Genomic DNA, 11854 nt, shown 5'->3' with positions numbered 1-11854 from the left:
CTGGCGGTAGTCCGAATCCAACCATCAACGAGTAAGTATCCATTTTGTCACTTTGTACTATTTTGGCTCTGACGGTCTCCAGCCTAAAGTAGGTCAATAGCCTTTCACGCGCACACGTTTCGTAAAAGATGGCGGCCATTGCACGGGGACCTCAAGGGAAGAATTCATTCAATCTGTAACCAATGTTCAGCAAGAGATCACACCTAAGTTTACGATACAAACTGGGAAGCGGTAGCAGGGGGTGCGCTAGCCCAGGTTGGACTCCTCCGTTGCAGGCAACGCGACGGAGTCCAGGGTATAAAGGTCCCGTACCATTGCGAAAAAAAATCACAAATCTGTTAAAATTATTTCTACCTAACTCGGGAGTCTGAACTTTTTACTCACATGTTCCTTGTAGTTGGAACTCCGAGTTCACATTATTTAAAATTGTTGAATTTTCTCCTTTGGTGTTAATATTTTGTGAAAAGAAAATTGAAATTGGCGTGTTCTGATCCCACGTTGTGCACTAACTTCCGTGTAAACACTTTCTTGCACTGATCACTCGCGGCCTACTATTTGCAGCTTTCAGTTGTGTGCTTTCAGATGCTTGTTTCAAGACCTCAAAATCTAGTTCCGAGGTGACGAATGATCAAATTCGTGGAAAATTTCTTTTTTCTCGAAAACTACTCCACTTCAGAGGGAGCCGTTTCTCACAGTTTTTTATACTATCAACAGCTCCCCATTACTCGTTGCCAAGTAAGTTTTTGTGCAAATTTGAGTAACTATTTTGAGTAATTACCAATGTGGATTAATGATTAATTGCATTGAGATCGTTTGTTTGTTTGTTTTTATTTTTTGAACAGGAATCGTTTTGCTTCAAGTTGTATCTCCGTTGCGTCTGGCTTTAACATGGCGTATAAAGCTATCTGGTGAGTCGAAGAAGAAATCACAATCTTAAAGTCACTGGGGTCGATTTCACAAAGTGTTAGGACTAGCCGTATCTTAGGGCAACTAACTCGTCCTATACTCGAGATAAGATTAGTCATAACTCGTTATGAAATCCACCCCAGAACACCTAAAGTTATTGTCAAAGACCTGGGGTGCCTTTTGGCGGTCGTAACCAATCATTGTTTCGGTCACTGGCCATTGGTTATACCAATGGCAAATTTAACCGAAACAGTAATTGGTTATGACCGCCAAAAACGCACCCAGTAATCTCCTTTGTCCCCAAATGCATAAAATAGCAAATCTGTGACAATGTTGACTCAATTGGTAACCGAGGCTGCCAGAAAATAGTGGAAAGAAAAAACACTCTTGTTGCAATGATTGTGCGCTTTCAGATGCCTTAAAAACCGGCTTCAGGCCTTAAGTTTTGTAATAATGTGAGTGAAAAATTACCTATTTCTAAAACAAACTACGTTTTATACTATCAACAGCTCGCCAGTGCATGTTACTATAAAGTAAGTTTGTTTGCTAATATTGAGAGTAATGCTTAGAGTGTGATATGGATTCACAAAACACCTTTAAAGGCAGTGGACACTATTGGAAATTACTCAAAATAATTATCAGCATACAACCTCACTTGGTAACGAGTAATGGGGAGAGGTTGATAGTATAAAACCTTGTGATAAACGGCTTTCTCGGAAGTGACATAGTTTTCGAGAAATAAGTAATTTTCTAAGAATTTGATTTCGAGACCTCAAGTTTAGAATTTGAGGTCTCGAAGTCAAGCATCTGAAAGCACACAACTTTGTGTGACAAGGGTGTTTTTCTTTCATAGTTATCTCGCAACTTCGACGACCGATTGAGCTCAAATTTTCACAGGTTTGTTATTTTATGCATATGTTGAGATACACCAACTGTGAATACTAGTCTTTGACAATTACCAATAATGTCCACTGTCTTTAAATCTTTGCAACTCCTCTCTGGGCCTAATATTTGGTTAAGCAAATGTTAGCAAAATGTACTTTTTAATAAGATAGATTTGCATCGGGAGTGAAGAACATTACTAGTTGGTTTTACCTGTGACCGATTTGTGTTTAGCACTGTATACTTCAGTACTTGCCCGATCTCTGTCGGGAAAATAATGACGTGCGTATAAGTATAGTCGGGTGGGATTCGAACCCACGACCCGTGATTAGACCAGTGTATTCCCGTCTAGTCCACCGAGAATGCCCGGTAGCTAGAGGCAGTTCGACTTTCAAAGGTCGTGTGTTCGAATCCCGTGATTTTTTTCACAGAGCTCAATAAGTACTGAGTATACAGTACTAACCTATAACACACATTGGTGTATATAGGAACAACTAAGAAATAAAATTAATAAACCCTATGCATCTGTTATTCTAGATGAACTAGTATATAATGATATAAACAATAGTAACTAACTGTTTTTTCATTCAGTTTGGTTTTGATGCTGCTGATCACGCCAATTGTGTTCAGCCAGCCCGACAAATGGTTCGAACCAAGAAACCCAAGCCCCACCGACATGGCAGAGACAGTTATAGATGAAGAGAAGTCTTACGAGGCGGTGCAACTCTGTCCGTGTGCCAGACTAGGTTGGCAGAACATCCCAGGGGGTCTCATCCACGTATCCATCGGCTCGTCTGGTGTTTGGGGAGCTAACTCAAACGGTAATATCTACTTCAGGGAAGGGTCGTATGGCAACGAACAAAACACAGGCGCCTCTTGGATACAAGTCAGTGGAGGACTGTCACAACTCGATGTTGGTAAAAACGTAGTCTGGGGTGTGAACAGTAACGATAATATCTATGCTCGACAGGGCATAACGTCTGGTAACCCAACCGGTACCGGATGGAGTCAAGTCGGTGGTGCTTTGAAGCACGTCAGCGTTAGCCAGAAGGGGCATGTTTGGGGTGTAAACTCAGGCGATAATATTTACCATCGTCTTGGGGCCAGCAACTGTAATGTTCTGGGCAATGACTGGCGTCAGATCGGGGGCGGATTGAAGCAGATTTCGGTGGGTAGCGGGGGAGTATGGGGCGTTAACTCCGCAGATAACATCTACTACAGGGAGGGGACTTTCGGCGATCCGGATTCGGATCCTGACGGTTCCACCTGGACCCGTGTATCCGGAGCTTTGAAGTACATCAGCTCAGGCGACGATATCTATGGGGTGAATTCTAACAACAATATTTATTATAGGCTGGGGGTGTCTGCTGCGGCACCGAAGGGTACTGGCTGGCAGAATATTCCAGGGGGACTGTCACAGATCGAGTCACTGTCACTTGCCGTCTGGGGTGTCAATACTAACGGTAACATTTATGTGAAGGAGACGGATTAGAGCATTTCAGACCAATTTGTGAAATTGACACCTAACTGACGTCAAAACTACAGTGACTCGGCCTGCAACATGCCTAGAGTTAAATACAATTTTAGAGAACCCATTTTATTTTTTACTTTTAAAGAGCCTTGAATTTGACATTTTGACTGACTGACTGTTCCTCCTGGAAGGTAAAGACCCATAAGTTTTGAAGTCCAATGACGTCGTGGGTCAGTTTTCGCTCTTAAAAAAAAGTCAAGAATGAACAAAAACATTTCCGTACATCTCAGAATGGTTGAATGGTTTGGATCAAATTGTACACTTTAAGGTTATGAATTGCAATAACATTTGACACCATTTTGACACGAGATTAGATACTTGCAATTTGTTCCCATTCAAATGAGGACGCTATCCCTCGGACGAATAAGTACATACGTGTCCTTCCACTATCAGTAAGCAGGGCACCCAAGAGAATTTGGTTCGTCTTTGTTGATCAAAATGTAATTAAATTTGGGACTTTTGAACGCCAGGTAGCAGCAGACTTTCCATTGTTTACGCTGATCTGAGCATGTTCACAATTTACCAAGAACTATGAGTTGTACCCGGTAAGTCTGCTGCCACTTTCAGTCCAAAAACAGTCCCCCATTCACTTCATTCAAACGCACATTTATTTCCAAACTTCTTAAAGAAGAACAAACTTGAACAATACAAATGCGGGAATTTGATTGAAATAATAACAATAATATAAAGCGAGTGTCAATGAATTGTTTTCTAACAGGATAAGAATCGAATTGTGTTTAAATCAGTGATATGCAACGCCAAAGATGTAATGAAAAGTTAACTAAAACAAATCTTGAAATAATGTTATGCAATTAAGAAATACAACAAAATGTAACAGTTCCTAAAATAAAGAGTAATTTATAATCGTACATCTGCTGACTATTTTGCCAATTTCTTTCTCTACATTTTTTTTCCGGGTGGCCAACAAAAGTTGGATAGGTGACGCACAGACTCGCTAGTCTTGTCCCAAGACGTCTTTCGTCGATAGTGGATAGTGTACTGCTCTCGTTGTTGCAGGGTGCACCACACTAGACAAAAATTCATGCGCCAAGCTTATTATTATCATACTTTAGGTTGTAGGCCCTCAAATTTTTTGATTTGGTCATGCAGTCAATAGACTGTTTAATAACAACAATGCATCACAACCTGGGAGCTATGTGCTTTAAAGGCAGTGGACACTATTGGTAATTACTCAAAATAATTATTAGCATAAAACCTTAATTGGTGACGAGTAATGGGGAGAGGTTGTGGTATAAAACATTGTGAGAAACAGCTCCCTCGGAAGTGACATAGTTTTCGAGAAGGAAGTAATTTTTCCACGAATTCGATTTCAAGACCTTAGATTTAGAATTTGAGATCTCGAAATCAACCATCTAAACGCACACAACCTGGTTGACAAGTGTGTTTTTTCTTTCATTATTATCTCGCAACCTCGACGACCAATTGAGCTCAAATTTTCACAGGTTTGTTATTTTATGCATATTGAGAAGTGAGAAGACTGGTCTTTGACAATTACCAATAGTGTCCACTGTATTTAACCTGTTTAGGGGAGGCTTTAAAGTTTTAACTATTTGGCCAGGGAATGGGAGAAATATATCTCGTGGAAACTAGCAGCAAGTCAATTTGGGACAAGGCATATTCGGGGTGTTGTAGTCTAGCTGATAGTCATTACATAAGTGTCTGAAATATCTCCCTCCTACCACATACGACCGTGTTAGCCTGAATTACATCAGGGCGCAATTTTACAAAACTGCTTAAACACAACAAATAGCTAAGCATAATACAAGTTTTGTTACCAGCATAAGGTTACTAGCTAAAATACCATGTCACATGTACATTGTATTACTGGTATCCTGTTTGTTTTGCTTAGAAGTATTTTGTTTAAGCATAATTCTCTGCTTCAAGCAGCTCTATTCAATCGGGTCCTGACGTCATAATTTGAGGCTCGGGAATAACGTATCCTAGATTAAAATCTGCCCGCAGCAAATGTTGTCCTTCATAGTTTTGCAATAAGCTGAAAGGGAATGATTCAATAGAGGGCGCTGTTAGAAGAAGTTTGTACACTGTTTGCCAAAGTTAGCGGGGGGGTGGGGGAGGGGGGGGGGCACGAAATCTCCTACAACTGTCCACCATGGCCAAATTAGATAGAGCTGCTTTACAATAGTTGTGTCTGCTAAGCAGAATCAAGTAGGATACATGTCAAAATGTGTGTATGTGACAGGTAGTTTTGCTGGTTGATACTTGTCCTATAAATCATTATTTTTTTATCCCCGATAAAAGCATTATTTTGTTATGATTAAAGACCTGCTTAAGCAAAAATGGCTAGTCGTTCTCTGCAGAATTTCATTTAACCCTTTAGTCCCTGCACCGCCCGAGTTTGCTGAAATCCAATTTCTCAAGATTCTTGCATTAAATTACTGGAATCGTAGTTCAAATTTTAAAAGATAGCCATGGCTTATAGTGTAGGCACAATTTTTTACCCTTTCGGTAATATTTGTATAAAAGTACAAGTTCTCATGGGAACAATAAATGCCTCTCGTTAAACGGCTACGGTAATTTTTATGGCGAATATGTTTGTGCACGGATAAAATGGACACAATAGCTTTTCAAGGCTTTTATCTGGCTCAATGCTCATACTAATTAAATGCGAAGGCGTTAATTTTCGACAATATCATAAATGATGAACAATTTCCTGTTTACTAATGAGCGTTTTTTGTTTGTAAGAGCTAAATGATTTCATCATCATTAGCTTCGACAAGTCAACTGTGAAGGGAGAATTAATAACGATATATAACAACTAGATATATTAACAAATGCGTAGACCTACTAATGACTATCGAGTTTTCTTTTGATGTTCCTTTTTTTCTACAAACACAAGCTAGCGAGGTTTCCTCGTACCGCATACAGTGCATCGCTATAGGCGGTACAGTGGCTAAATGGTTAAAATACTTATCAATCAATAAGGAAATCGGGTCATATGACTCTAAATATATTCGAAATGTATACAGAACAGTCAATTCAAATACCCTTCATTTCTGAAAGATTTCGCGTAAAGCTCTTTCACGTCATCACTTATAATGTTACGTCATAGTTGGGAGCACCAATTTGTATAGCCGCTTTCTTTGTTCCTGTGTGCGTTGAAATAATAAAACAAAGCAAACTCCCAAGCGTGACGTCAAAGCACTGTCGTTTTAATGCACGCCGTCGACGGCAATTTTTTTTGTTTAGTTTTTCAAAACCTAGAGGCCTGATATTTTAATCTATTTTATTACTTACGAAAAATACAAAAGTGTACAAAATATCAAAGTGCAACTCTTTACTGCTGCTGGTGTAGCTGCAACTGCGTTCGCGACCCAGCTGTTCGATCGATCAAAAAGCTTCAACAAGTTTGTCACTTTGGTGGATCACCATGATCACATACAGTGCTTACACTGCCAGCACATGTTTTTGTTAGCAAAAACCAATTATGTGATATTCCTTTAAGTTATGTTAAAAGCTTTGAATGATATGACAACAATTAAATATCAATGCATAATAGTTTAAGTCGCGGGTACAGTTAGTGTCTTCATACTCTTCACTCTGTGTTGGCTCTTAACACAAAAAAACGACGTGGTCACGGCTTTGACAACCAGTTTAAAGGCACTGGACACTATTGGTACTTTACAAAAAAAGAAAAATTATTAGCAAAAGATACTTGGTAACGAGCAATGGAGAGTTGTTGATAGTATACACATTTTGACTAGCAATGAGGTAACTAGTGGTACGTCCATTCTTCGAGGGACTTTGAGTGACCACAAGAGGGACCTACCAGAAATAGGTCCTTCTTCGGATTACTCACACGCCGGAGGGGAATCTAGACGTATACTAGTTACCCAATTATGCCAGTCAGTATGTGTAATAACACACATTGGTCTTAAAGACCCTGGACGCTATTGGTAATTGTCAAAGACAAGTCTTCTCACTTGGTGTATCTCAACATATGCATAAAATAACAAACCTGTGAAAATTTGAGCTCAATCGGTCGTCGAACTTGCGAGATAATAATGAAAGGGAAAAAAAACCTTGTCGTACGAAGTTGTGTGCTTTCTGATGCTTGATTTCGAGACCTCAAAAAATAAATCTGAGGTCTCGAAATCAAATTCGTGGAAAATTTACTTATTTCTTGAAAACTATGTAACTTCAGAGGGAGCCGTTTCTCACAAGGTTTTATACTATCAACCTCTCCCCATTACTTGTCACCGAGTAAGGTTTTATGCTAATAATTATTTTGAGTAATTACCAATAGTGTCCACTGCCTTAAATGTGAAATAAGAACAGAAATCTGGAAACGAAAGCAAGTTTTGTAGTCTGTTCACGATCCACGTCAAGAGAGGGCGCTGTAAGTACAAACAAGAGGTGTGTTATAAATATAAAATATTGTGAGAATTGGCTCCCTCTGAAGTTGGCTCCCTGAGAAAATGGTTATTTGGCACTCTTAGGAATCTGAAAACACAATGTGCAACGAAGGTGTTTTTCGTTCATTATTCTCTTGCAAATTCGATGATGAAGTTAGTCCAAATTTTCAAAAATTTGTTATATTCTGCATACTATGTTGGATTACACCAATTGAAAATACTGGTATTTTACAATTACTAAAGGTGTCAAGGTGTCTTGAAGTAGATGGCACAATGTGCAATCAATCGATTGATAATTGGACGTACCTGCAATAATACAAACAAGGTCGTTACTAATTGGTTAAACTAACATTTAGTTTCTCACACCACATAGTCATTAAACTGCCCGTAGCTTTATAATGCTCATGTCCAGTTTCCAATTAATAATAATTTAAACCCAACCAGAAGGCTAACTTATTAATTAGCCTTTCTCTCAAGTGTTAAAGACACAAGACACATTGGTAATTACTTAAAAAAATAATAAGCATAATAACAACTATATTTAGTGAACAAGTGAAAGTATTGTAGATTTTCAACATTGCGAGAAACAATTTCTTAACTCAATGTTTGAAATTGATGCAAGAGTTCAGGCCTGAAGTTTTTTTTTATGAATTTTAAAAACACACAAATTTGTTCTTCCTTGTTCTTACATTATTCTCCTGCAACTTCAACGAACATTAGTAAATTGAGTCAACATTTTCACAGAGTTTAAAATGTTTATAAATTTTGTTGTGATACACCAAGGTAAGAATATTGGTATTTAATTACAAAACGTGTCCAATGCTTTGACACAAAGTTCTCTTTAGACAAAGCAACACCAACTATAATAATTGCATGAGGTCAACAGTCCGGTTAAATTGCCTCTCGACCTCAATGTGTCCCGCTGCTAGAAATACGGAGTCCTTGAGTTTCGTTATAGAACATTATACATTGCCGTTTTTGATGGTACTCGTGTATGTATACGCGAAGGCCGTCATAAGATAAGGGTCCAGGTTTATAGAGCTGCTTATAAGCACAAAATAGTAGCTAAGCACAGCAAAATAATAAATGCTTACCAAAATAAGGTTACCAGCCAAACTACCATGTCACATGTACAATTTGAGACCGTATCCATGTCATTACTGCTTAGCAAGACAACTGTTAAGCAATTTTTTTCTGCTTAAGCGCCTCTCTGAAATTGGTTCAATGTTGATTAGGTTGATCGTTGCTTCCATAAAAGCTGACCATAAAGAGCTGGACATTTAAATTAAACGATCCATTGCCGTAAGGTGTTTGGTACTGGTCTGTTCTCAGAAGGTAGTGTACGTGGTGCGATACAAGCTGATGTAAGTATTGACGTTGAAAGGAAAAACATCATTGATTCACAATTTGTTCGTTTGAGATGCCTAATAAAAGGCTTCAGGTGAAATAACTAATTATTAATTGAGTGAGAATTTACCTCTTCTCAAGAACTACGTAACTTCAGGCGGAGCCGTTTCTCGCAATGTTTTATATATTAACTATTAATGCTCTCCAACTGCATCTCTTGCTTCTGCATTTGCGAACTGAGTCCGACCCTTTGGTGTGTGTGCACCATATCATCCAAGTTGGTGCAGTTGTGTCTTTCCTTACCTTCCACCTCTAGGAACCCCAGTTCTATTCAGGAGCACTATAGCCCTGTTCACACTGTATCTTTTATCCCCGGGGAATACGGCCCCGGTGAGCCGCGGGACTAGTTTGACCCTGGTGCACTTTTACGCTGTGTCCCTGTTCAAAGGGGCTCCGGTTTTAGTTTCAAAGATTTCACGAAGCTGTTAACCATAAGCAAGAGGGTACATCAATCAATCAATCAATCGTTCAATTTATGAGGCCTTAATCCAACAGTCGTAGTCATAGCGCCGTACAGCTTGGGGAAAAAGATGAGATTTAAGCAAATTTCGAAACTTGCTAACTTGATTGTCTGGTGTTCTGAGGAAGATGATTCCACATCCTTGGTGCTGCGATAGAAAAGGCACGATCACCCCAATTGTGTAAATTAGTTCTTTGAATGCGAACGATTGGAGTTTTGGAACAGGTCGCAGATACTGGTTACCGGAGGTTTTAAAGTGAGTGACGTAACAAAGCAAAATCACGATGAACGTTCATGTGCGCCTAGAAATGCCTAGAAAACATGTTGAAATAGTTTTGCTTTCGTGCATTTATTTGCTATAGTAAGCACACGCAGTATTTTCACCGGTGAATAGCTTTATGAAAATGGCCCCAGGTGACATAAATTCGGGGAAAATACAATATTTCTGATTTTATTGCATTGTTCCTAACAGGTCAAGTACATATTATCATATCTACCAACGATCTTGGAAGAATGGCAGTCGCAATTTATTGGTAAGCAACATTGAAATCTACTTTACTTTGTTTTGCAGAAATGGACGAGTAAATATATATGTAAAATAAAAAGAGACATTTGAAATAATCTACCCGCAGAATAATTGGAATAGCGATAGGTTCGAATCCCAAGACAATCTGAATACTTCCCATAAAGGGAAGGTACACGTTTGGTAATTGTCAAAGACCAGTCTTCCCACTTGGTGTATCCCATCATAAGCATACAATTACAATTTGGTCATCGAAGTTGCGAGTAAATAATGAGAGAAAAAACACCCTTGTTTGACAAATTTGTGTGCTTTCAGAAAAGTCTTTTATTATTTTAGTGAGAAATTACCCCTTTTTTAAGATCTATGCTACTTCAGAGGGAGCCGTTTCTCACAATGTGTTATACTAACAACAGCTCTCCAATGCCCATTACCAAGTCAGTTTTTAAGTTAATATTTGTTTTGAGTTATTACCAAACGGGTACCTTCCCTCTAAAATACTTTTTTGGCCAAGCTAAAATATACGTTAAAATTAAAAGGAGTAAACCATTCAAACATCAGCACATCGCTCCTAGTAAAAGATAACTGTTTAAATACACTGGACACTATTGGTAATTGTCAAAGACCAGTCTTCTCACTTGGTGTATCTCAACATATGCATAAATAACAAACCGACTGGTCGTCGGAGTTGCGAGATAACTGTGAAAGAAAGAAAAAACACCCTCGTCACACGAAGTTGTGAGCTTTCATATTATGCTTGATTTCGAGACCTCAAATTCTAAATCTGAGGTCTCGAAATCAAACTCATGGAAAGTCACTTCTTTCTCGAAAACTACTCCACTTAATAGAGGGAGCCGTATCTCACAATGTTTTGTACTATCAACCTCTCCCCATAACTCGTTACCAAGTGAGGTTTTATGCTGATAATTATTTTGAGTAATTACCCCTAGTGTCCAGTGCCTTTAAGCCAGTCCTGGAAACACACCCCAAAAAAACGAAACTTCATACCAAGTTTGACTGAACTCAACAGCAGCCAGAAAAAAATATTACAACACGCTCTTGTTTGTTTTGTTTTCTGGTTGGCTGAAACACGGTCACGTCGGGTGAACTAATATGGAGGTTTTAAACTGCACGATACGCAAGCAAAAACGAGATCGTGTATGTCATTGTCGTTTCTATGTGACGTCACCACATTGGGCCTATTTTATGCTTGCGTATGAAGTCTGCACGTACGTACCTGACGTGAGAAATGCTATACTTCACGTTTCAGAATTTTCTGACGTTCACGTTCAAGTATTTTGCTCGCTAACGTGCAGCTAAACCTCCCTCATACAGTCATGTGATCGCGTGACTGGTTTACAGTGCCATCTCTTGACGTTATCCGTGAACAGTAACTAAAACACTTCCTTCCTTTTCCAGCTTGTTTTCTTTTTCACTTTTAAGAGTGAGAGTAATATAAAACACATACGGACTGGCATAATTCGGTAATTAGTGCACGTCTAACCCCCCCCCCCCCTTGTTGGGCCTGTAAGGGGGACCTATTTCTGGTTCATGTCATTCAAAGTCCCTCGGGGGAGTAGACGTGTATTCACCCCCATTTTCAGTCAGTTTTTGCAATTAAAATAGTTTCTTCCTATTTATCTACACAATGCAAATATTCAAACAATTTTCAACATCGGCCACTTTGTAACAAACCTATAGAACTAAACCGAGAGAGGGCGCTACACAAAATAACTTTTTTCTGTCGTATCTCT

The 11854-nt window shown here is 39.0% G+C and overlaps 1 protein-coding gene across 1 annotated transcript; it reads left to right on the top strand.

The window, feature by feature from the left end:
• LOC117300926 (lectin L6-like) lies at positions 1-4188 on the top strand. The gene is made up of 3 exons (XM_033784791.1): positions 1-31; positions 843-908; positions 2380-4188. The coding sequence occupies exons 2-3, from the start codon at positions 889-891 to the stop codon at positions 3278-3280; spliced, it is 921 nt and encodes a 306-aa protein (XP_033640682.1). The 5' UTR covers positions 1-31; positions 843-888; the 3' UTR covers positions 3281-4188.
• Positions 4189-11854: the final 7666 nt, after the last annotated feature.

The sequence above is a fragment of the Asterias rubens genome, chromosome 16 (genome assembly GCF_902459465.1).
Source record: "Asterias rubens chromosome 16, eAstRub1.3, whole genome shotgun sequence".
NCBI classification, from domain to species: domain Eukaryota; kingdom Metazoa; phylum Echinodermata; class Asteroidea; order Forcipulatida; family Asteriidae; genus Asterias; species Asterias rubens.
This window is presented reverse-complemented; position numbering and strand designations above follow the sequence as displayed.

Excerpts from the sequence above, each read along its gene's own strand:
- LOC117300926 (XM_033784791.1), top strand. The coding sequence starts at position 889 with ATGGCGTATAAAGCTATCTG. Across the intron at positions 909-2,379 it reads ATGGCGTATAAAGCTATCTG|TTTGGTTTTGATGCTGCTGA; the intron begins GTGAGTCGAAGA and ends TTTTTCATTCAG.